Source organism: Anthonomus grandis, chromosome 10 (genome assembly GCF_022605725.1).
Source record: "Anthonomus grandis grandis chromosome 10, icAntGran1.3, whole genome shotgun sequence".
NCBI lineage: Eukaryota > Metazoa > Arthropoda > Insecta > Coleoptera > Curculionidae > Anthonomus > Anthonomus grandis.
In genome coordinates this window covers 27,153,994-27,181,811 of record NC_065555.1, presented here as the reverse complement: position 1 = coordinate 27,181,811, position 27,818 = coordinate 27,153,994, and the positions used below count along the sequence as shown (strand labels likewise).

General features: G+C 34.1%; 1 protein-coding gene across 3 annotated transcripts in view; it reads right to left on the bottom strand.

The window, feature by feature from the left end:
- Nucleotides 1-27,818, bottom strand: part of LOC126741448 (uncharacterized) — a 101,914-nt gene that overhangs the window by 3,686 nt on the left and 70,410 nt on the right. For 2 of the 3 annotated variants that reach the window (XM_050447860.1, XM_050447862.1), the window contains 5 exons: nucleotides 25,342-25,474; nucleotides 25,105-25,285; nucleotides 15,102-15,189; nucleotides 14,738-15,009; nucleotides 4,876-5,002 (listed from right to left, as the gene is read on the bottom strand). In XM_050447860.1, the coding sequence (XP_050303817.1) occupies nucleotides 4,876-5,002; nucleotides 14,738-15,009; nucleotides 15,102-15,189; nucleotides 25,105-25,285; nucleotides 25,342-25,474 (801 nt within the window). Of the gene's footprint in view, nucleotides 1-4,875; nucleotides 5,003-14,733; nucleotides 15,010-15,101; nucleotides 15,190-25,104; nucleotides 25,286-25,341; nucleotides 25,475-27,818 lie in introns of those variants that run through there. The other variant, XM_050447861.1, reaches the window with a different exon arrangement.

Here is a 27,818-nt window from a genome sequence, read left to right as displayed (position 1 = left end):
TGTCCAATTCCCTGGTGACTTTAAAAACAAATCTGGCCGCCGCATTGGGAGAGTGTTTAGTGGGAACAATTTGAATTTATTCTCTCAATCCTTTTCGTCTGTTAACTGGAATACAATTCGGGCTGCTCCACAACCATTTTCTTCCTTTAATTATACATTACGTGATAAAATAAATATCTGCTTTCCCTTGGTTAGACTTAAATCCAAGAAACGAAAACCATGGATCACCGCGGGACTAAAAACATGTGCCCAAAGTTTGCGATGCTTAGCAAGACTTCGCAAATCTATTGAAAATCAAGTCTTATTTTCAAGATTATCGGAAAATTTATAGGCGTCTGATAAAAGTCAGAAAGGAACTGTATTACAATGAGCGCTTAGAGTCGTCCAGTAACAGACAGAAGGAAAGTTGGTTAATCATTAACGAATGTAGGCAGTCTTCTCATCGGCGGTTGGTTGAATCGGACTTGGGGCCCGATGATTTCAATGACTATTTTTCTAATATTGCTGAGAAGTTACTGCAAGCAGTTTCCAGTGACGGCGATCCATTGCAGTATCTTAATCGGAATGCTATCAACCAATCATTCTTTTTCCACCCTGTAGATGCCACCGAGGTCCTTGAAACAATTCAGTGCTTGAAGAATCATAGGTCTTCCGGTTCCGATGGTATCTCTTCACGTCTGCTGTTACTTCTGCCTGCGAGCGCTTTAGGTGCTTTGTTTTGGGCAATCAATGTCATTTCTTCGGGGCGAGTTCCCATCCTGTTTAAAGGAAGCTATGATTATCCCTCTTCATAAAGGTGGTAGCTTGGACCGACTCTCTAACTTCGATTTTTACGGATTTAGGGGAGTGGCTTTGGGGTAGTTGAAGTAATATCTGTCTGGCCGCACCCGTTTGGGTGGTTGCATTTGGATTTTCGTCAGGGATAGCACATCTTAAATGTGGTGTACCTCAAGGGTCAGTGTTAGGTCCTATTTTATTTTTATTATACGTTAATGACTTAAGCTCTCTATCACTGTATGAACTAGTGGTTCAGTTTGCCGATGATACTACAATTCTGTGGCATAACAAAGATCAAAAAGTAGTCAGATCTCTCATAGTAGAGGACCTTCACAAAATTAAAGAGTGGTGCATCTGCAATCAGCTTGTATTCAATGTTGATAAGACTTTTGTTCTGGGCTTTAAGTGTAATGTAGAGGGTTTGTTGTTTGATGAGCAGAGCCCACTACATGGTGGAGATTATTGTCGATTTCTCGGCCACTTCATTGATGAGAGTTTAAGGTTTGAAAACCACGTTTTGGGTTGTTTTGCAGTCAGGGTTGCCAGGCATGAGTTGGGGGGGTTGTTTGATCGTTCAGTTTATTTCGCCTTAATAGACTCTCATATCCGTTATGAGTTGCCATTTTGGGGTTTGTGCTCCAAGGGACTCCTTAACATCATTTTTACTATTCAGAAAAAAGCATTAAGGTATCTGTGTGGTGTTGGTCTGAGAGTCTCTTGTAAACCTCTTTTTGTAACTGAAAGAATTTTAACAGTTTTCTCACTCTTTATATTGGAAACTGCAACACTCGTACATAAGTCCGTAAGTCCACCATCCTGCACCAGTCATAATGCTCGTCAAGTGGGCAACTTATCTCTTCCAATCCCCACCTCCTCACTTACGAGAAACTCTCTTATATTTATTAGTCGTAAAATATTTAATCATGTTCCTTTTTCGATTAGGACTGTTACATACCTTAAAGTTTAGGAGAGAACTAAAGAAATTAATCTTACCAAAAGCTTACTACACCACTGAGGAGTATTTTAACGACTCATTTTAATATTTAATAATATTTAATAATAAAAAAAGAATAATAAAAAAAAATTAAATCTGTTGATCAGATTTAATTTTTTTTTATTATTCTTGTTTTATGTTAATTCTCGCCTTTTCTTTTCTTCTTTTTTGGTTTTTTTCTTTGATTATATAAAATATGCTTCTATGTACAATCAAAATCGATTCTGTATTCTGTTTTTGTCCTGTATCCTGTATAACCAAATAAATTCTAGAATTAAGAAGCTTTTAGCACAAGTTTGTAAACTTAGTATATTTTGACTTTGACTATAGTTATATAACTTCACTAAAGAATTTCAGATCATCGGCATACAACAAGCCAAAATTGTCCTCAAAACAACCAACAACACCCTTGATGAAGAGTGAAAAGAACACAGGACCAATATACGAACCCTAAGGAACATCAGAAGTGACTCTCACCACCCTAAGACCGCTCCTCGAATATAAACAAACTGGGTGCGGTCGCATAAATAGGACTATCTGTAAAGCTGTAAAAAGCACCACTAACGCTAGCTGCTGACAGCTTTTTCAAGAGAGGATGGTTGACAATATCGAAGGCCTTTGATCGCTCTGTGTAGAGGGAGTCCACCTGACAGTCCTTCTCCAATGAACCAATGATCTTTTGTATTTGCGATAGGCTACACTTTTCTGTGTTAGCATTCGTGTCCAAGGGATATATACCATTTTGAATATTTGTCATGTTTTATGAGCTTCGAGGATACACATTGTTTCTTTAGTCAATATGTGATACAAGGTCTGCAGTTGTAGGTCCCAAGACTGCTCCCTGTTGTTCAGAAATGACCAATCAGTGCTTAAAAAATAAACATTGAGACCCTCATAGTTGCCCTAGCGATATTTGCAGATTATTTGTTGATTACTATTTCTTGTGGCTTGAATAGCTTGTTGAAAACAAGTTAATAGAAGTGAAGGATCGTGCAGATAGGATTTGGTAAAAAGTGCATTACACTACTCGACGCAACAGTAGTCCAGGTTGTTCCCAAATATATAGTTCAGAATTCTCTGCGAGGAATTGAAGATGAACTAAATCTAGTGAAATTCTAAGTAGGAAGATATATAAAGAAGAGCTAGAGAGTTCACTCCTTACTCCACTTAACATGAGGCATATAAAAATCAGCCAGTAAAGGAAAGCATGCTTCAGGATTGTTTTTAAGAACTTCTATGTTGTCCACGAATACCTAATAAGAGTTTACTGCAGAATTAGGAGGAAGTACACATCAACACCACACAACCGAGAATCATAATTTTGTCTTTGGATATCGTTGCCTAATTTTTTATTCAAATATCTTCATACCTATGACAAGGAAGATAAATCATGCATGACTGATGCGTCGATACTCTCACATACAGCAATTAATACGCCGTCTTCTCGTTGACACTTCAGACTATTATAGTCCCGAACTCTACGAAAAACTGTATAAGAATCAGAAAAGAGTTCGCCACTTTCTTTAGTCAAGTCTCTGTCAAATGGAGAAAATCGATTTGTTTGCAAGAGTTCTGTGATGTATTAGAAGATGTGTCAGAGTGTCGTGGTCACCCCTTCTTCGAAGACGATGATTGTATCACATAAAGAGTTGTCCATTTCCTGCTATCCTATTGGAATCGACTCAGTTGTGCTAGTAGAGAAAATAATCTACTTAAAATAACCTGACAGGTTGTACGAATACTGGAAGCAGGATTAATTAATAGGATTACTGAGTCTGTTAAAAAGCTCCTTTAGTAGATGAATCTTGTCAAGAGTTTTTCTCGAAACTTTTGAATCATGGAAGAATCTTATTCCATTTCTGGAGATATATGAAGTTAAGGTTTAAGTAACTTATTTGTTTGCCAACAAAAGTGTTGAACACTGGACAGCTAATAATGTGAAGATTTGCGTATTTACATATATCTTTGAGTTTATGAATTTCTGATATTGCAAGTTTTGCCAGAGAATTAAAGAAGAAAAACTCAACAAGTATATAAAAAAGCTAGCAAGAATTTTGACGAAAGTCCAAAATAGATTTTAACTTGGATTATGTTAAATCGCCTTTAGATTTTTTCTGAACCCGTTTGAAATTAATATAATTTAAGGTGAGTTTTTCATTTCCAGTATAACTATGACCCAAAAAGCATCTGGAGAATTAAAATTAATAGAATTGCCAGAAAATCAAGCTCTAGAATTAAAATATAAGTGAACGTCAATTACCGAATTTTAGAACTAAAAAAAGCAGCTTGTCGGAACAGCGTGCTTATGTGAACCATTTCTCATCCAATAAATGCTGTTATCAATTAGTCACCAAATTTTAAAGGATTATCGAGAGAAGGGAAATAAATCTGTTTAATTTTGAACATTTAAATTCAATACACATATTTTGAACGTTTATTTATATATTTTCAATAAATATAATTGCTGTATTTTTTTATTACCTTTTATGCATGCCTTGTAAATACATATTTAATTGCGGCTCGTGAAATATTTCAAATTTAAAAAAATGGCTCAAACTATCAAGAGGCTCGGTAGTCCGAGCTGTTTCCGTTTTACCCTGTAATAGACTAAATCAAGAATTCCCTAAATTATAATTACAAATTCGGAAATAGTGCAAAGGGGATACTAATGTTGCCTTGAAACAAATGGAAGAAACATTAAGCATTTAAATCCTAAGTGATAATATTATTTTGTTACTTCGTCCTATGTTTCTTATTTTTATGTAATCATTTAGTTTCTTGAAATAGGTTTGTAATTCTTATAATAATTGTTTTTGCTTAGTTCAACAATTTTTCTAAATTCAATATTAATGTGACATTTAAAATTAGGTCTTATTATTAATATTAATAATTATCCAAAGGAAATTTAATAAATTTAAATTTCCTTTGGATGCAAGTATTATGCATTGCCTATTATTATTGATATTTTAGAAGTATGTACTGCTATAATTTATAATTATAACTAGAACAATTTAAGAATCGTTTTTCTTTTGATGTCGTCTAAAGAAAAATGTACTCAAATGCACTTAAAATGTTTTCTCATATTGAATATTAAGTTCGCTTACCAGAGGGTTGGGCCTAAATCTATAAGCAAGCATCATGCGTTTTCGGTATGAATCGTATTCATCTTCACCTTCAGTTGCTTCTCCGAGGTTGAGCCCTAATCCTTGAGTATTTTCTCTAGGCGCACCTCTATAAAGAAAATTATTTGAACAATTTGGTATCAAAAACATGTGTCAAAAAACAATGAAATAAAAAATAATTTGGGGATCATTACTGGATGTTTATAGTAGAAAATTCCGGTACACTTTGTGAACATGGGTAGTACTTCTGTTTTGCTGCCTGTATCATCGCAAAAGGAATTTGGTAAAATAGACCATTATCTCTAAGTGACTTGGTACATAAAATACAAATTAAAAATAAAAACACAAAGTCAAACTCACAAAAAGTTTGTAATTCTGAAAAACAGTCTGATTTTGCAAACCACCTGGTGTCCTGTCCTAATATTGCTGAACTAATGATAAGAATTTCGGTTCCTTAGATATACTTATGCATATTAGAGTGCATAAAATATGTCAAAACGTAATAAGACGTAAAATGCGCACAATCCCACTTTAAACCAAAAAAATTAATAAAAAGGAAGGTCCATATTTCCCTGATTAGGTTTACTTGACCGTGAGTACATGCATCCCGCTCTTTCACAAGAAAAAGATAAAGTCATTATAAAAGTTATATATTTTTGTGTTTATTCATCACAGTACCCATGGAAAATTGTCGTCGCACTTGGTAAAGCGTTGAGAACTTAGAATTAGTAAACTTTGTTTGAGTTCAACATGTGTACAGAGGCAAGAGGGGTGTATTGTTTATAAACATATTCATCGATTCTCTGTCGTCAGGTTTACGCGTGTTTTCGAAAGAGGACATTTTCAGCTATATATCAATAATTATACAGGGTTACTGGTAATTCGATACATTCCTTTGGAGATGTGATAGGGGAGGGGGTAAGAAGTAAATTGAACCCTAATATGTATTATGCAAAAGTTGATAGTTTTCGACATATTTAATTTTTTCTGTTTTTCTTCAAAATGTAGACCTTAGTGGTTTAAAAGGCAGTTTCCAGAAAATCCGCTGTATATTTTTTTAACTTTTTAGGCAAAATACATGCTCAACACAATAGTGTTACGTTTGTAATGGCAAAAGTCCCGCAAATAGTTGTAACCATAGGTAAATTCTCGATGCAAAGTGTAATTTTTTTTTCTTAAATAAAATACTACACTTTCTAGTGGATATTTTTTGAAAAAAAATTATGCTACATTCTTCAAAATTTCCTTAAAACTTTCTTATTATCTAAGCTAACTCATAGGCTATAAATGCTACAAAAAATTTTAACAGAATTTTGTATTTTTATTATTAATAGTAAGAACGCACTTGAAAAATGCCAAGTGGTATTTACTTCTATGGTATTTAAGTACTATAGCAACAATTTGTTTTTTTAATTTTATTGTTAAAAATTTGATCTGTAGATAGTCTGACAGCAATAATTGTTGTGGAAAGTAGTTAAATTACGAGTTTCGAGTTTATTTTTCTCGTGTTTTCAAAGAAGGTATTCTATTGGTTTCTGCGCTATGGCCACGTTTACTAACGCTGAATATGCAGATATTATGTTTGTTTATGGGTTTTGCAATGGTAATGCCGCGGAGTCTCGCCGAGAATACCAACGTCGCTTTCCGAACCGCCGCATTCCAAATGTCCGTGTTTTCGCTTCGACCTACCGAGCTATCGCTGAAACTGGATCCGTAAAACCAAGAAAAGGTGACGCTGGCGCTCCTCGATTATATCGAGCAGAAGATGAGGAGGAAATATTAGGACATTTTGAAGACGATCCAACCACATCCACTAATGCCGTAGCGCAGCAAACAGGATCATCGCAATGGAAAGTTTGGTCCACGATTCGGCAAATGGGAAGCCATCCTTACCATTATACGCCTGTCCAAGGATTGGAAGAAGGGGACCCGATAAGAAGGGTAGAATTCTGCAGATTTATTATAAATTCTGATGCAGACAATAGAACTTTTTTAACCGACATTTTGTGGACGGACGAGTCAAAGTTTAGTCATGAGGGCATTACAAATTTTCATAACCTTCATTTTTGGGCCGAAGAAAATCCCCGTTTAACAACAGAAACCAGTTTTCAAAGAAAGTTTTCTGTAAATGTGTGGATGGGACTTATTGGCCGGGATGTAATAGGACCACATTTTTTCCCAGACCATTTAAATGGGGATATTTATGAAAATTTTTTACGACATGACCTACAAGATCTTTTTGACGATATTCCTCTCGCCGTTAGAGGACGAATGATATTTCAACATGACGGCTGTCCAGCTCATTTTCGGCGGTCAGTTCGGCAGTTCCTGGATGAACGTTTTCCGAATCGTTGGATTGGTAGGTCAGGTCCAATAGCTTGGCCAGCACGAAGCCCTGACTTAACCCCGCTTGATTATAGCATATGGGGTCAAATGAAAGCACTGGTTTATGCAACCCCAATAATTACCCGGGAAGATCTTATCCAAAGAATAACCAACGCTGCCCAGAAGATCAGGAATACCATAACAATTAGAACAACAAAGACTAAAATGAGAAGGCGCTGCCGAGCCTGTATTCGCAATAGAGGCTCTCATTTTGAACAAGATTTGTGAAGGTAAATACTGATAAATGCGTTACTTTACAATTTATAATAAAAATACAAAATCATGTCACCTAACTTTTAAGCATTTGTATCCTGTGAGCTAGCTTAGGTAATAAGGAAGTTTTAAGGAAATTTTGAAGAATGTAGCATAATTTTTTTTCAAAAAATATCCACTAGAAAGTGTAGTATTTTATTTATGAAAAAAAAATTACACTTTGCATCGAGAATTTACCTATGGTTACAACTATTTGCGGGACTTTTGCCATTACAAACGTAACACTATTGTGTTGAGCATGTATTTTGCCTAAAAAGTTAAAAAAATATACAGCGGATTTTCTGGAAACTGCCTTTTAAACCACTAAGGTCTACATTTTGAAGAAAAACAGAAAAAATTAAATATGTCGAAAACTATCAACTTTTGCATAATACATATTAGGGTTCAATTTACTTCTTACCCCCTCCCCTATCACATCTCCAAAGGAATGTATCGAATTACCAGTAACCCTGTATATCAACATTTAAAGTGTTAGTTATGACATTGTATTATAAATTTTGACAGATAATGTTATCTGCAATGTTTATTTAATATATCAACGGGCTTTGGCCCAATATTACAAAAAAATATAAGAATAATAATTGGATGATTAAACTAACCTAACCCAACATACAATTAAAGCTTAGAATATAAAGATTACCTATAACTTGGAACAATCAGTTCAGAGAAAAAAAAAAGAAAAAGACAATACTTATAGTTAACACAAAGGAACAATTACCATCACAATTCACAACACCTTATAGTTCTAGTTTAAGACAGCATTATCAATTAATAAGATTTAAGTTCTTAATGAACCCTGTGCGCCCCTCAAAGCAGTCAATTACATCAGAATACTGATTAGCCAGCCTAACAGTCCTTGCCAGAAAAGAATTGTGACCATAATTTGTGCGGTGTGCTTGGCTGTAAAAAGAAGTAACTTGCCTTGTTGACCTAGGTGGAACATAAAGACCTATTTTATTAAGAAGTGCAGGACAAAAGCTTTGAGAGTGAAGGATGTTGTAAAATACTTTGAAATCTTTATGTCTACGACGAGTTTCAAGACTTCTCAAATTCAATGAGGCTTCCATTTACTGATAGTCCAACTCATCCTGATAATTTATAGGTACTCCATTTTGCTTAAAGGCAATATATCTTAAGAATTTATGTTGTACACTTTCAATCTTATGAATATGATTATTATAGTATGGAGACCAAACACAGGAACTGAATTCTAGATGAGGACGCATAGGTGCACAATAGAGCAAACAAATAGATGAAATATTATAAAAGTCCCTTGAGCACCTCTTGATAAATCCAAGCATCTGCAGAGACTTGGTAACTGCCCCCGAAATGTGCGGAATATAACTTAAAGGGCTATCCAGTGTCACATTTAAATCCTTAATATGAGAGACAGATTTCAATATGGTATTACCAACAAAATAGGAGTGGTTTATGGGGTCTCTATTTCTTTTAAAGGACATTGAGTAACACTTTCCAGCATTTAGATCCATACCATTTGTTGTACACCAATCAACAAGCCCATCCAAATCCGATTGGAGTCTGAAACAGTCCTCCAGAGATGAGACTCTAAGGAAGAATTTTAAATCATCTGCAAAAAGAAAAAAGAAGCTGTACTGAAAGCATGTTGATATATCATTAATGTAGAGGTTAAATAACAAAGGCCCTAAGTGGGATCCTTGTGGGACACCAGACAGCACCAAAATCTCCCGAGACTCAAAGTCCAGAACTCTAACGAGCTGCGTTCGACCCACCAGGTAGGACTCAAGCCATTTCAGCAGTGGATCTCCAATCCCTGATTTTTTCAACTTAAAGATCAAAAGCCTATGATTAACCCTGTCGAAAGCCTTGGAGAAGTCGGTATACAAAGAGTGCACTTGATACCCCCTCTCCAAGGACTCAGACAGAAAATCAGTTAGATATCAAGGATAGAATATTCAGTTCCGTAGAACGTCCCGCAATAAAACCAAATTGTTCATCTAATAATTGGCCCTGAAGAAAAGATGTAAGGACAACACAAACAAACTTCTTAAACAATTTAGGAATTGTACTAAGAATACTGATTGGTCTATAATTCTGAACCTGCGAGCTGTCTCCAGCTTTAGGGATAGGTGTGATAAAACTGGTCTTCCAGTAGTCTGGAAAAATACCGGAAGTTAAAGACAAGTTGAAAATAATAAATAGAGGTCTCGCCAATAAAAAACTACACTGCCTTAGAAAAACCGGTGGTAAACCATCAGGTCCAGGACCCTTAGTCACATCCAGTCTGGACAGTTCGGTGTAGATATCTGAAATTGATATTTTAAGACTAGAGAGTTGAAAATGGTTAGAAGTCAAATCTTGAAGAATAATGCACTGTTTGTCAGTGTACATTTCTGAAAAATATTCTGCAAATAAGTTCACAATGCCCTCACCTGAAGAGCAGGTAGTACCATTGTAAGAAATCACACTGGGAATTGCAGAGCTGCCCTTTCTGGAGCGCACAAACTTCCAAAAGTTTCTCAAGCTGCTATTCAGGGAAAGCTCTGTAGCATAAATATAATCATCATAACACTGTCTTTTTAAGGATTTACATCTAGCCCTAATATTACAAAACTTAACATAATCAGAGTTCAATTTTGTGTTCATATATTGCTTATGCAATTTTTTCTTTTCAACAATCATAGTTTTAAGTTCTGTTGAAACCCAAATCGGAAATTTTTTAGTTGAATATTTTTTCAAAGGAACATAAAGATCAGTGCACAAATAAATTATTTCATAAAAAATATTAATCATTTCATTAACAGATCTGTTTAAGAATAAAACGTCCCAATTAAAGCTTGAAAGAAAGGTTGAAACCAAATTAAAATCCACTGAGCTAAAGTCTCTATAAAAACCCTTCCCAATAATCTCACCACTCCTAGCCCGAGTCACTGCAAGAGTAAAAGATAAGGGCGGGTGGTACCTGTCAGGTATTATAGATAGCAGCCTCAGCCAAGGAAATGTCTAGATTCTGGTCCTCACTGAAGATCAGGTCCAGCATACAGTTGGTTACATTTCTAATAGTATTGACCTGGTATAAGTTGTGATAAGAGCACATAACTGAGACGGCTTCAATGGCTTCCACTTCGTTGGGTGATGCAGGTTGCACAGCAGTGCCAACGGAACTGAGTCCTTCGACAGTTAAAATCACCAAGAATGCATAGCCTACAATGGGGAAGATCATCACATAGCTTGTCCAGAGATTCACTAAATGCAACATAACACTCTAGAGCTGCCCTGGGAGGAAAATATCCAGTGCCCACAATAACTTGTTGCTCCCCTGAGCCAACCAAGACAAACAGATGTTCTATATGAGGGTCAGGCTCAAGCAATGAACTCCTGATAGTTTTATGGACACCTATAAGTACGCCACCATCTCTTGAGTAAACACTAGGCTCAGCAGATCTGTCCTTTCTATAAATATTGTAATCATATAAATGCAACTCGTTGTCAGAGAAGTTGTTGGTTAACCAGGTCTCATTCAATACAATTATACCATATTGGGAGTAAGAAGCATTCATCAGAAGAGAGTCCAATTTGGTTCTGAGGCCTCACATTTTGAAAACATTTGAACATTTTGAAAATAAACCAGAAAATCATCGGAAGATTTTTTATTCCATGAATAAAAAATCTTCATCATGAATATTATGAAACCAGTTAATTTTTTGATGTAATTTTGGGTACACCATTAACATATTTAATGGTCAGATTTTGTTCACCATGTTGTTGTCGGGTCTTTAATTCATTTTTTAAATTGTTTAGGTATTGACGCTGTTGAAAGGTTAAATCATTGTCAATAAAAACCTTCAGAGACCTGTCCAAATATCTTCTGCTTCTCAAAACTCTTCGAACATCCTCAGCACTGTGTAAAGTGACTCTTACTGATCTAAAACCATTTTTGTTTCTCTTGCCTATACGACTGACACTTTTCACCTGGGTCTCAGAACCTACTAAATTTGAAATAAGAGAATTAACAGTATTCTGGTCTTCTTGTACGCCTTTTTCAGGAAAATTAAAAATCATTATATTGCATGATCTTTTCTGTCGTCACTACAAGGCTGAGACTGTTGAGAAATTCCAGGTTGGAGAGTTGATTGATTTCCTGTACCATCCTTGAGCAAATTAAGATCTGTCTTGATATGATCAAGGGCCAAATCAAAGTTATGCTTCATCTCCTTTAGGCTATCCTTGAGTTCTCTAAACTCGCTAACAAGTTCAAGTACTACATGGATTTTGGTTTTCACCTCAGCTACCTCACTCTCCAAGGCAGAAACACGGGTAGAAAGATTAAAGACTTCTTTAAGCTTAGGTGTACATTCCTTACACATATATGGCATTACCTGATCAGATAATGTCAATGTTCTAATCTCGGTTGAGGTAACCTCAGAGCATTTTTTGCACATAACATTTTTGCAATAGTCGCATGGAAAGCCAAAGATATCCTGAGAGTTTTTTGGTTCTTTAAAAATACAACTTGTTTTGCACTTGAAACATGTGCCAGACATTTTGAGGTTAGAATAAACACACTAATCGCACTTCAGGAAACACAAGAAATGCACTCAAAAACCAACTCTACTCAATTAGATAATCTTATTATCAGTCCATTTGAGCAGTATATAGCAATAAATTTGGAAATAATACACAAAAAAATCCAATTTAATTGGGAGCAAAATGTAAACACAGGTTGGTAGGTTCAGACAAATGCTGATAATTATAAAATTATTAAGATTCAAGATAAGGTGAATAATAATGATAATAATTTGTATTCCAACGCAAAACTATGCGACATGCATTATGATTATGGTGCAGCTGGGCGGAATATGGTAAGATCACAAGGTTTGTATAGAGAATCATCTACGAATAGACGAATACGACGATCGCAAATGTTTAGCACTACCCATCAGAGACTAGGAGAATTTGTCCACGAAGAACTCGAACTCAAAGAACGGAACTCCGATCAATCCGAAGATCAATTGCAACTCAGGAAAATATTCCGAAAAGTGCAGAGTTCAAATTTTACAAGAGCAACTCTTACATCAGTTTCATTATCAAAAGGTTCAAGCTTTAAACCCTGAAGATCCAGTGGCTCAACTTCATTTTTGTAGGACCATTAGAAACCTTCATAATCGTAATCAAAATTTCACACGTTTTATTCTCTTTACCAATGAAGCTGGCTTTGGACATGATGGTTTAATAAACCTTCATAATGAATATTATTGGCGCGACGAAAACCGTCATGTAGTTATAGAACAACGTTTTCAGAATAAATTTTCTCTCAATGTGTGGGACGAGGATCATTTAATAGGGCCACCTTTTTTTCCCATGAAGGCTAAATGGCGAGGTCTACTTAAATTTTTTAAAAAATGAGTTGCCCAATCTACAAGATAATGTTCCTCTTCAAATAAGGCGTTCCATCCTATTTCAATGGAGCAGTGAGAGAACATTATCAAAATTTTCCTGAAAGATGGATTGGGCGCGGTGGCTTTGTGCAATGGCCTCCCAGATCGCCAGATCTAAACGCTATGGATTTTTTCTTTTCGGGTTACCTAAAATCTCTCGTTTACAAGGTTGCTATAAATAACCGTGAAGAGCTGAGAAAACGTATTATTAACCATTGCGAAATAATTTAACGGAAGGAAGGCATATTCTCTAGGATTCGTTGGAACTACCAAAGAAGGATTGGAAAGAAAGCAACATTTCGCATTTTTTTTATGAATGAGTATTACTTTAAAATTAAATTAACAAATTATTTATTTTACTTAACAAATTACCTTTTAACAATGTATGTTTCTTGCTGTGCTAATTTTGAAGACGAATTTTTAATTATTAAAGGGACGGTTAATGTTTAAAGCCATTTTTCTCGGAAACCGTTAATTCTACTATGATGCAACCAGAGCACCTTTTTAAAAGATATTTTGATGCTCTTTACTAATTTGACATCCAAATTTATAAAACGATTAAAACAAAAAAGTTCTAAGTCATTTTCCTAAGGTGAAGGACAGCTTAAGCCTTTGCTCATTGACGACTAGCATCAAATTAAAAAGGTGAATACAAAGAAACACATGCACAACATGCATGCAAAATTTGGCCGAAAATCAGTACACTAGAAAAAAAGTTATTAAAAAAAATAAGAAAAAAATATTTTTTTAACACCCCGTGTCTTCCTCAATTTTTTTTTCGAAAAAATTGTATAGAAGTTTTTTTGCATTAATTTTTCATGTAGAATCGACCAACGAAATCCTGACGCGTAATTTCCGGATACCCTGTATATTCTTGTAATAAATAAAACGTTGAAAAAAAAAAGACGGAAATAATATTTTCAAATAAAAGGAGAACAAACAAATTAGTATTTTTGTCTTATATGGACATTTTCAAAGCATTCATAAAAACAAAGAGCAAATTACCAACCCTACACATAAAATGCCAAATTTATAACAAAAATGCCATTTGTTCCCGCGCCCGGACGGAGGAAGTAATTATTAATTTCGACGTGCGTCCCGAATAAGCTAAACACAAATAAATATGACAAAGAGCCTTAGAACTGTCACACTCAGATTTTCACATAAATATCATTAAACACATAAAAAAATTACTTTCTAAAAACGGGTAATTCATAAAATTAATTAACAACATTTTAAAATACAAACAAATTTGTTCAAATTAATTAAACTAGTTGTATCCATTCATTGACCTTTAGCTATAAGGTTTTTTTACGCATATAACACCCAACTCATTTTCAGTTAGCACTAATGATGGCTCATACGCCGAAAGCGCTCTGCTAAGCTTCTAAAAAGAAATTGCGTTGAATACAACTAGTTTGATTAATTTGTATTATCCTTCGAGCAATACAGCCACTTCCCTTTTCCAAACAAATTTGTGTTGGCAAATTTTATTTGACCCCTCATCCAATTTACTAAGCGAAAAGCATAAACTAATTCATTATCCGTTAACTTGCTAGTAGAGTGTCTACTGCATGATGTTACAAATTTAGCATGGCTCACAAAAATGAGGTGCTACGTTCCTCTGGTTAGTTCATTCAATATTTTGATAAGAGAGTATGATTCAAAGTATTCAGATATCGGTTTATTTATATCAAAAAAATGTGTATTTAGATCACCCATAATAATGATATGGTCAAAAAATTCTTGGTATTTTAGAAATTACCTACTTATTAACAGGCTCAACGATTCCGGCATTATTTTGGCCCAATCCTTGTCCTTCGGACCAACCTAACTTCTGCAGCATTTTGAAGCCTACATTATCTTCTTTGATTTTAAACTCTTTATAATCCGAGATACTGGGCTGTCGACCCTCTTTTAAAGCGTTCGACTTTTCCATAAATCTTTTTAGTTCTTCCGGTGGCAGAAAGTCACCTATGTGATGTTTGCCTTCAGCTTGTTCAGTCAATGCTGAGGCCCATCTTTCAGTCGCAAGCATTTCCTATTTACAAAAAAAAACAGTAATAAAATAAACAAAATGTTACATTGTCACGTGAATTTATATAATATTATTAAGAGAAAAAAAATTCTTACTTTTTCTCTTAATTTATGCTCCCAAGTACCACCGTCTGTTTCTTCATCTGAGTCGTATTCGTATTTATTTTTACCTTGAGCCTGCAACCTAAAAAAAATAATAATTTAGTCCAAAATAAGTGACACTGAAAATGGAGCACCCATTAAATATTAAGTAAATTTTCGTTTGCAGATCATTTTATGATAAAGAGTTCATAACATGTTTAAGCAATAAGATCTACAGTTTTTATAGACTTTTTTTGGAAGTTCTAAGAATTCAATTAATAATTTCGTTATGCCATTTTTTAATTGGGCGCTCGGTATTCAATGTACAGGGCGTCAAAATAAGAAACATAGAATCGTTTTCTTTAAATAAGTCGAGTGTTTCATAAGATCTTAAATTAAAATTTGGTATGAGGGGTTTTTTTGGAACGAGAAATTGAAATCCGTTCACGGATTTGCTATACCTTGCAGAGGGCGCCACCTGCGGTATATTGCATGTGTTAAAAGTACCAAAACTTTTTTGTTTCCCTGTATAATAAAGTTCTATTAAAAAATTCTAATTATCCAATCTTTTCTTGTAAAAAAAGTATTCTTAGTAAATGTCGGCCTGAGAATCCGTTTATTAGATATCTAAATTTTAAAATCTAGATACTTCTTTCTAAACAAATTGGCTGACCTCGGGATCCAGTAACTTTTTACGTACTGTCAAAGTAACAAATTTAAACGCTTCTGACGCTCTTTACAAGCTTCTAAATTACTCCTAAAATAAATCTACGTTTTTTAATTACATATTTGTATTTGGTGTGTTTTCTTACAACTTATAAAACCATAATGACTCATAGACCAAGAAATGTACCCTTTTCCGAAATGGTGAATATATTTTTGATGTTTGGCAAGTTTTAAATAATATTGTAAAGGGTAAATACCTGTCAATTCTTAACTAGGAAAATGTGACTCCAATGCTAATTTAGCCGCTAGACGCTATACCCAGACATTCCCCAATCGATTTCATCCCAAAAGAAAATATTTTTTAAATTTGATTAACTGCCTAAGGGAGACTGGAAGTTTCATCGAAAGACAGAAGGGTAATTGCGGCGGACCTCGTGCGGTGCAATTAGGGCAAGAGGAAGAAATTTTAAGAGTTGTCGAAGAATCACCAAACAATAGTACTAGGGTTTTGGCTGAACGGGTGAGAATTGAGAAAACCGAGACACATAATATTTTACGGAGTTCAACAACTTTACCCATTTCATCTTCACCTGAATAAGACTTGCTTTTTGTACATGGTTATGTGAAATGAATAATAGAAATGTGGATTTTATAAGGGCGATTCTGTTTTCTGACGACGTACACGAGAAACGGCATGACAAATATCCATAACGCACACATATTGGCTGAAGAGAATCCTAGGGCCATAGTTGAGACACATCATCAAGTGGGCAGGTGTTCTGGATAACTTTCTTTTAGGACCTGTCATTTTACCAGGTAATTTGACTGGTGATTAATTTCTGTTGTTTCTACAAGAAATACTGCCTGATTTGCTTGACGATTTGCCTCTAAATTTAAGACAAAATCTTTGGTTTCAACTCTTCTACTATAAATGTTAGGAACTATTTACATCAAGTATTTTCTAGTCGCTGGATTGGTAGGGGTCGAGATGCTCCTGTTCCGTGGCCACTCCGTTCGCCCGACCTTATACCTTTGGATTTTTCAGTTTGGGGATGTATGAAAGTCTTCATGATAATTTAAGGGAAAGAATCATTGCAGCTGGAGAGTATTTCAGGTTGAAACCAAATATTTTTCAAAGCCTTAGATATTCATTAATAAAGAGGGCTCGTATGTGTATACAAACAAATGGAGGTCACGTAGACAAATAATTTAGGGTGATTATTCTATGATTATTATTAAAGTAAGTAATTTAGCATTAATTTAGAAAAATAATTTACGTTTATTTTGTTAACTTGTTAAAATGTATCTAGATTTTAAAATTAAGATATCTAATAAACGGATTCTCAGGCCGACATTTACTAAGAATACTTTTTTTACAAGAAAAGATTGGATAATTAGAATCTTTTACTAGAACTTTATTATACAGGGGTACAAAAAAGTTTTGGCATTTTCAACACATGCAATATACCGCAGGAAGCGCCCTCTGCGAGGTATAGCAAATCCGTGATTTCAATTTCTCGTTTCAAAAAAACCCCTCACACCAAATTTTAATTTAATATCTTATGAAACACTCGACTTATTAAAAAAAAAACGATTTTATATTTCTCATTTTGACGCCCTGTATATTAAATACCGAGCGCCTAATTAAAAAATGGCATAACGAAAGTCGCATTATTTTGGTCCGACCTATATGTGGTCGGCGGATTGGCCTCCTTTTTCCGGACACCAAGAAGGAAAAATACCTTTTACAGGTAAACCAATTGCCTGGTTGAAAAACGCCCGGACACGTCAATTCTCTTTTATTTTTTTGAATGTTTTCAGGTTTCTGAAAAATATACAGGGTGCGTCAAGAAAGTTGATCAACTATCAACTTTATTATTTTAAATAGAATACCCCAGTTATTAATATATTTTTGGATTCTATGATAAATTCTAAACATATTTCATGTATAATACCCTATACCAATCTTGAACTGCTTTCGAAATATCAACAATTGAAAATCAACATTTTTAAAAACTTTACCAGGCTATAAAATCTAAACGATTTAACTTGGAAAAATACCGATTGCACTTTCCTATCATAGTGTTTCATAAGCTATCGTTTAACAATAACCTTAGATTTAACTGAAACTTAAATAAAACAAATTTCTAGTTTCAATATGTCAAGCAAGTAACGCTCTTTTTTAATAAAGGTATTGTAATAGAAACCTTGGTACAAATTAAAACCAGTCAATTAAATGTTCAAAATGCTTTCCTTGCACTTCCTGACAATAGGCAGGGTTGAAATAAAATTTGTCAATAACGTTTCGAATCATGTCTTGTGTAATTTGCCCAGCATCATTTGATATGCGTTGTTTTAAGTTTTCTATATTTGCAGGTTTAGTGACAAATACTCTATGGGAGCTATCTGACCATTCTATGGTGCCTCCCTGCCTATCCATGTATTTGGAAAAGTAAAATTTAAATAATCACGCACCTCCGACTATAGTGCCGAGGAGCTCCATCTTGTTGAAATCATATGTCTAATTACAGGAACAATGCGGTTTTGAAGTATTTCTAAATACTTTACAGAAGTCAAGTTTCCCTCGATAAAATATGGGCCAATAATGTGGATGTCAAATATTGCAGCCCACACATTAACTTTTTGGGGATACTGGGTACGCACTTCCCGCATTCAATGTGGATTTTCATGGCTCCAGTAGTTCTTTCTTTAATACTGCCAGTTTCGATCAACCTTTTTACTATTTTCTGAATAGTTTGTAACGAAGTTACAAGATTTTGTCTTTATTTTATAGTAATAAGGGTAAGCCCAGGCAGTCTTTTATAAGACAACTTAGATAATTTTGCTCCGTTAACAATTTAACCTCTAAATTTATAATTTACATAACAAAAAGATACATTTTAAGCTTTACCTGTGAGTCATGAGAGGTTTATAATTGTAAACATACATAAAGAAACCAACTCAAAGAGGTTTCTAGCCTGATAGTATCCTGGAAAGGTTCGATTTCTTATAGGTTATACTTAGTTCTGCGTTGACTATGTTGTAGTCTCTGACCTTGATTGTTTCCAGCCCTGGTTATTCTTAGGATAATAAAGAACCACAAATGCCTAAAACTGAGAGGGTTTTCATCACTATGCTTCCAGTTTTACGGTTATTTTCATGAAATTTTTCCTTCATGCTGTTGCATTGTTTACATGTTCTATTTTGCAAGTTTCAAGGTTTACCTACCTTGGGAAGCCCTGTTATATGAAGGGGCATGTCTGCTATGGCAAAATATAACATAAATTATATTTTCGTTTCCCGTGGTTTTCCTGAAAAGCCGGTTTTCTTGTACACATGTGGCCAGCTTTTGTGCCGCTGTTTTCACCTAGAAATACCCGGTTTTGAGAGCTGAAACTAAGTTTGTTTACCATATAAGGTCATAGCCTATAAATCCGTACCGTTTTCATGAGGAAAAACGCTATTTTCATTAAGTTTTCCCAATTGCATTTTTATCCCACGATTGATTCCGAGGATGTTCGTGAGTCGTCGGCATCCAAATTCCTGCGATGGGTATAAAAAGGTAGGTAAGAGCCACCTGTTGACAGTTGACCAGCCGCTTCCAAGCTCGCGTATTAAGATCTTTATCGAATCCGTTGCTATTAATATTGTTCCGTTCCGTTTCGTTTTATTTTATTTTGAAGCTGTTGTTTGGGCCCATCTTTCTTCGTGTTTTGTGGGGCAAGCAACAGCCGCGATTATTAACTGGTGCCTGGACACTATCTTTCTTCGTATTTTGTAGGGCAGGTAGTAAGCGGGTTATATATTAATAAAATAATCGTAAAATTATCCGCGTTACGGTATTTTAGTTGTCATTTTTACATGCTTGGAAGTCGGTGGTATTTTATTTTCCCGCTGTGAGTTTTTATCTGTGATTTGTTATTAGAATATTCATATTGATTCCGCTCCATTTTATAAACTTTTAAAACTGTGGTTTGGACACTATCTTTCTTCGTGTTTTGTAGGGCAGGCAGTAGCCGCGTTTATTAAGTATTACTTGTCCTCTCAAAGTGGTGATAATTAAGTAATAATCGAGTCCGTGGTAATATAATAATATAGTGATAACCTTGAATACATGAATGTCAAATCTGTATACATGCCAGAGAGTGTAACTGATCATAACCTAACATATATAGAGCTAAATATTCCTAAATATCAAGCATATAAAAAAGTTATAAAATATCGTGACTATGCAAAAACTAATACCATAGCTTTTAAAAACGAGGCAGAACAACTCCCGTGGCATGATATATATTATACTTATAATATTAGTGAAAAAATTGCAATACTAAAAAATAATATTACTTACTTAATTAATAAATATGCACCTTTTAAAACTACAATATTACAAGAGAAACCTTTTACTCCCTGGATCACGAGCAATATAAAATTTTTAATGAAACTTAGAGATAAGGCACGTCACAAATATTTAAAACAGAAAACTCCTGGGAATTTAAATTACTACAGACAGCTTCGAAATTTCACTAAACATGCCATAAGTAGAGAGAAAGCGGCATATTTCAAACAATTTTCCTTAAAAAAAGGTAAAGATTTTTGGAATACCGCTAAAAAACTTAATTTTACAAAAACTAAAACCAATCCTTTACCAGAAACACTAAATAATGCAGTTGACCTAAACTCATTTTTTTCTAACTCCGTGGCTTTTACAAAATCAACCTCAAATGAAAAAATTGACTTCTACAAAAATAATAAACTAAATGTTAATCAGGAAGAGTTTTATATCAATTTAATTGATGAGGAAAAACTGCGAATATTATAAAAAACATTGGAATTAATGCAATGAGAGTTAATAAAATGTGTATTAAAGATTTAAATATATGTCTTCCTTATTGTTTAGAGGCTTTAGTTAATATTATTAATGGTTGTATTTTGCAGAAAATTTATCCTAGTGAATGGAAACAAGCTATTCTTATTCCTTTACCTAAAATTTCCTCCCCTGAAGAATTTAAAGACATAAGACCAATAAGCGTTTTACCAGTTATATCAAAAATATTAGAACGTCACATTTATAATGAACTCTCTAAATATTTACATAAGTTTAAAATAATTCCTGATTGTCAGTCGGGATTTCGAAAATCTTTTAGTACTACAACAAGTCTCATAAGCCTTATTAATGATATTAGAATTAAAGAAGACAAAAAACAGATAACTTGCTTAACCCTACTTGATTTTAGTAAAGCATTCGACGCCATTGATCATAAATTACTATTAGCTAAATTACACTATTTTGGGTTGTCTACAAATGCCATTATATTTTTCCAATTTTATCTTGAGGGTCGGTCTCACTGCGTTCGGGTAATCAAAAAGTCAAATTATGAGTTCTCCAACTTCATGCCTCTTACCATGGGTGTTCCACAAGGATCCATATTAAGACCGTTGCTGTTTTCTCTCTATGTGGCTGATATGGAAAAGTGTCTTCAAAATTCAAAACTCCAACAGTATGCTGACGATTCCCAGGTATATATTGCTTTTGATACTCCAGGTCTGCATGAGGCGCAAAATAAAATAAATACTGATCTACAGAGCTTGGCCGTGTTTACTGAGAATCATAACTTAAAACTTAACGCATCAAAATCGTGTGTAATGGTTGTAACACATAACAAGAGTCAGCTGCAAGAGGTTTCAAACAGGTTTAAAGTAGTTGTTAATGGCGAGTCTGTTCCAGTTGTAACTGAAAAACGTAATTTAGGTGTAGTTATTGATTCAAATCTTAACTTTACTTCCCATATTAAAGTCAAACGTCAAGCCGCCTACATCAGATTAAAGGGCCTTTATCAGTATAAGAAAATGTTGCCTTTAAAAATAAAATATTGGCTGTGTGATACACTAGTTCTTTCATTACTTGACTATGGGGATATTGTATACGGCGATTCTTTAATTAAATACTTATCGAACAAAATACAAAAACTTCAGAATAGTTGCATGAGATATTCATTTAATATTGCCTCTAGAAACCGCATAACTCCATATTTAAATTCTAATTTAATTCTGAATATGAGCAATAGAAGGAAAGTCCATATGTTTAATTTAATTTATAAAATAATGAAAACCGGACAGCCTGCAAATTTAAGTAATTTATTTTTTAATCAAGATATTCCTTATAATACAAGAAATCCCCATTTGCTTAGAATTCCTTTACATAGAACAGCAACCTTTAAAAAATCTTTTTTATATATGGGCATTCGGATGTGGAATGAACTACCTATTTATATAAAGGAATGTTCGCCTAAAAAATTTATTATAAACTTAAAAAAATATCTCTTAAACACGCAAATTATGGGAACCTAATGTGACCGTATTTTATAAAATGGTATTTTTGTTTTAATTAATGTTCTGCACACCTGATCTTGCTAATTGCAAATATTTACATTAAAATTGAATTCTCACTCGCCTGTTATCTACCCTTCGTGCTCGCCCCTATACCGTTCTCGCTCGTCTTTGGATTCTTTTGTTTTTCTTTTTGCCCAGCTTCATAGCCACTCGCTAGTTCATTGTAAAATGCACATATTGTCCCTTATGATTTTGGTATGGACCTTATTATAAATACATAATATTGCGTTTTTTAGAAAATAGTTTATTTAGGAACACGGGTTGTACAGCACATGTACAAGTAATCTTATGTACTTGCATGTGTATTGGTTTTTTTTTTATAAAAATCGCGTTGCACTCCGATTACCAAACAAATTGTTGTAATTTTGAATTATTTGTATATTCATGGAATTTTGTTTCGTATATTCTGTAATAATGTTTAATAATTTTAAATGGTAATAAATATATAAGTATTTTTTTTTTTTTTTTTATTATTTATTATCCGTATATTAACAGAGCAGGGGTAAATGTTGACCGATTGATTGAGATTGCTTCGCTTGATTGGTGTTGAGTTTCCGGCTTTGCTTCCGGTGGCCCATTAGAAAATTCATTTTTCCTTGCGCCGCAGATCGTGCCTGTGTAGTGGGAGAAATGCGACAGTGGAACCGTCGTATAGCTCATATTTGGGAATTTAGTAATGATGCCGCAGTACAAGGCAGAGCAGCGTGCTTTTTGCGTTCGGGCGTATTATGAGAATAATCATGCATACGTAGTTGTTCGTCGAATTTTCCGTCGACATTTTAGACTGCATGACATTAATGAGGCTCCCAGTTCAAATCTAATTAAGCAGTGGGTTAGAAGATTTGAGAGAACTGGTTCAATACAGAAAACTCGAGCTCAAGGTCGACCAAGGACTACACGAACCGTCGAAAATGTTCAACGGTTACTGAATCGGTACATGCTACACCAACAATGTCGACTCGCAAACGGTCTTCAACTCTAATGATTCCGAGGACGAGTCTGCAACGAATTTTACATCTCGATTTGAAACTAAACCCTTATAAGATCTAGCAAGTCCAAGAATTAAAACCTTCGGACCTGGAAGCAAGAATGACTTTCGCAAATGTAATGTTGGATACTCTTTAAGACTTTGAGAATATGCTTTTCTCCGATGAAGCTCACTTTCATCTAAATGGATTTGTGAATAGACAAAACTGTCGTTATTGGAGTTCCGAGAATCCGCGCGTGAAACATCAAAAACCACTTCATTCTCCGAAAGTTACTGTTTGGGCTGTAATTGCTAAGTGGGGAATTATTGGACCTTTCTTCTTTGAAGATAATCGAGGCCGAGCCATTACTGTGAATTCGGAACGCTACCCAGCAATGTTAAGAAATTTTTTAGCTCATATTTGTAAAACTCGCACCACTATAACCTAAATACGTGGTTTCAGCAAGATGGAGCCACCTGCCATACTTCCAACTTGAGTATTGCAGTGGTAAGAGAAATGTTTCCCGCAAGACTGATTTCTCGCAGAGGCGATATTTCATGGCCTCCTCGAAGTCCGGACCTTACTCCAGCTGATTTTTTCTTATGGGGACACCTTAAGAGTAAAGTGTATTGTAATAATCCTACAACTACACCTCAACTTAAGGATAATATCCGACAGGAAATTGGATTAATCTCACAAGAAATCCTTACTAAGGTATTCCAAAATTTCCGCACACGATTGGAGGAGTGCCGTCATCGCAGAGGACATCATTTGGACGATTTAATTTTTACAACATAAATTCCCATGTACTCTCTATATTTCAGTCAATAAACAATACCAAAACATTGTCGTTATTTTTTACTGAATTTCTTAAAAATGAATTTTCTTATGGGCCACCCTGTACAAAACATCATAACCCCGTTCCTTGAATCATACTATTTTACGACATTGATAGAGTGCCGAATTTTTCGGTACATTTTCCCAAATAACTGCCTGCGCTTAATCATAGAAATTGGTAATGGGGATTGTTAGATTTTAAGGACACTTTTGTTTATTTAGTTTTAAGCAACCAAAACTGTTACTTACTTATTAATATTTGTAATAATAAAGATTAAGAGCAATAAGATCTCATTATAACCGGACAGTCTACTTTCAATCTCTACCCTGGTTTCTCCACTGTCTAAAGGCTTACCCGAGAGGCTAGAGGGGACTCTAAGCTCCTTTAATTACTTAGAGTGGCGCCCGAGGCATTTTGTCAACTTCTGTACAAAGAAATAGTAAGGGGGTTGACGGATACCCTGCGACGTCAAAGGTTAGAGGGTGGACCTACGGCGAGTACGTAAGAACCCTCGCTACAAGTTGATATAGTAATTGGATTTCGATTTGGAAATAAATCATTAAATAAATTAGCAATTTCTTCGTCTTTGGTCTAACAGATCTCCATGACCGCATATTAGACTTAGCGAAGACGTCAAATCTATTAATCAAGGTCAAAGTGTCCCACCTGCCACCTGTGACCCAAAAAAGTACCGAGAGTTAAATAATTTGGATTTTAAATCCTGGTAAATTTTTTAAAAATGTTGATTTTCAATTGTTGATATTTCGAAAACAGTTTAAGTTTGATATGTTATACATGAAATGTGTTTAGAATTTATCATAGAATCCAAAAATGCATTAATAAATGGGGTTTTAATTAAAGGTTCTATTTAAAGTAACAAAGTTGACAGCTGTCCAGTCTTCTTGACATACTTTGTATATTTTTCAGAAATCTGAAAACATGCAAAAAATAAAAGAGATTTGACGTGTCAGAGCATTTTTCAACCATTTAAATCGTTTACCTGTAAAAGGTATTTTTCCTGACTTTTTGGACACATTGTATGTAGCTACTATGTTAAAACTAGAGTTCTTTAATTTTTTACATAATAATTTTGATGTGAACCATGTAATAATATTTTCTAATGCGATTAATATGCGTAACCTTTCTAGCATATTACCTTTCAACTTCTTCTCTTTTTTTCAACATGTCTTGATAGAGTAGATGGACTTTATAATTTTCTTCAGCCTTTTTCCAATCTTCATCTGAAAGATTTGTAGAACCATAGGATTGAACTGCATATTGAAGTAAGCCAGGATCATTCCGGGTCAATCTGCTTAGCAGTGATGAGCTACCAGGAACTGTAAACAATTATATTTAGAAGAATACTTTGCAAGAATATTTATTACTTGCATACCAGGTGGTAGGGCAGTATTCACGGGAGGTACCAACACTGGAAGAATTACTGGTCCTTTTACATCAAGATCCTTTTCTCCCCATCGACTTTTTCTCTTTCTTTCCCTTCTACTTTCTCTCGTAGAGTCATCTTCCTATGAAAAGATCTTTTATTAGTGTTAAAAATCAATCTCACCGTAATATTCATTGCCGCCTAAAAACAGTCACAGTCACAGTTTTACAAAATACTATCTCACACTCTCAAAAATTGAAGAGAAGAAAAAATAGACTTATTCACGTATTTAAAATAAATATGAACTTAAATCTTTAATGATATTTTTTGTTATACTTAAATTAAGTTCAATAAGTTTTAAATACAATATTTTACTTGAGGTATAATAGATTTTTTATATACCTAGGACCTGAAATCAAATTCTGTACTGGAAAAAGTATCTTTACATTTGAGCTAATTGTGTATCTTTTTATATTTGAAATGTTTATACCGGTTGTCTTAGGAAAGTCGTTTGCCCCTATAACTTTTTTAATTTTGAAGTTAAAAAAATTAAATTTGATAAGAGGGTGTAGCATCCAAATTGGGATTGGCTGACGTATTCAGTTTTTTTCTGTCACTTCTGGTTTAACCATAAATAATCTTCTTATTTTAAATGGGATCTCCCCAGCTTTTTTAACATATTTTGATAGGAAATTACAAACTAAGAAAAATGACACCCCATATGTCAACTTTTGATATCTAACCTCTAAATTATTTAATTTTTTAAATTTCAATCTAGAGTGTCATGAATAATTTAAAATCGTTAATTTTACATCAATTAGTCCTAGAACAATATAATTGACTCTCTTTTGATTTTCACAGCTTTCCTAGATGCGTTTAAAGTTTGCAAAATCGTATTTTCGGCTCTAACTCAATTTTTTCAAATAGAACTAGGGTGGTTCATTACCATAGTTAAAAAAGTGTATTTTTTTAAAAATAATTTGGTATAAGACAATCGACAATGGGTACTTTTAAAAAACCAGCATTATTGAAATTTTATTATTTATCTCTTGCTATTGGATTGATCACAGCGCCGCCGTCGCGTCACTGTAAAACCGACTGTAGTGATGCGTGACTTACCCAATGAAAAAACAAGTAAATTATTTGACATGTCAAATAATTTATTAAGTGTTCGATTTCTTGCATTAAAAAACCCAAATATCTTTCTCCCGTTAGTTGTCCATCAAAAAATATCGGTACCAAGATTTTATTTCCAATTATACCTATCCAACAATTAAATCCAAAACGTACTTGAAAATTTCGATTTTCAGCCTGGTATGGCCTAGTTTTCCTTAGATTAATATCTTTTATTGTTTTCGTTAAACGATCCCAAATTTGTGTAGCGACTTCCATTAGTGTAAATTATTTTAAACGGGAATCTATTATTCTCATGATATTGGCTCAAAAACCAATCACAATATTGCAGTCTTCTTTCTTCGTCGTTTTCATAGAGATGTCGATGTAATTGATATTTGTAACTTCAATATTTGTATTTATGCAAAATTCTAAATGCAGTATCTTTTGATATTTGACATTCCACAGCAATCTCTCTTAGACAAACATTATTATTTACTTCTACAAGTGCCAAAACGTCTATTTCTTTTTCTTCATTAATAACAAATCTGGCATTTTCAACTTCAGGCTCGCGGCGCATTTTTTCGACAAGTCTCGTGAAATATTGTTTCGTGGGATGACGTCGATCGGGAAGCCTATTACCAAATGATATTACGTTTCAGATCGCTGCACTCTGATGAGTAATATATTTTGGTTGGGTTTTTACACATCGCATCTGTCTTTGCTATGCCAAAACATATTGCGATTCAGAACAAGAAATTTAAATCACTTACGTTAATAGGTACATAATGCGCTAAATCGTACCTACCATTAAGGGAACTACGTAAATGTTGAAATTTATTTAGCGGATAGGATTTTGAGATAGAATGTCTCAAAATTATGTACTTTATTTTTTAAGGTTCTCCTTTATTAAGTACCTACTCGTATATTTATGAACAAAAAAACCTTGTAACGTAAAACAAAATAAAATTTAAAATATACATAAAAAATAACAAACACTCTTGGTTAATGTTTTTTGGTATTAGGCCTATTTAGACAAACATTTTGAGACAAGTTATGGTAAATTTTTGGATTCTTTTTGGTTTGGTTTTTGGAGACTTTTTCGGTTTTAGCTGGTCTTTGAATCCTGGATGTTCCATTTAAAATTCCATGTTGGTTGGATTTTGATGATTTTGGATCTGCCGTAGTGAATTTTTTCTAAATCGAAGCTTTTCACCTAAAAAAATAAATTAAAGGGTTTCTCCTTAAAACACAAACTAAAAAATAATATTTTACCTGAGATATAGTTTTCGTTTTATTTAGTGTTTTCACAAGTCTTGCTAAAGGCAAGGTATTGTGTGGTGAAAAATTTTGTTGAACAATATCGCATATGT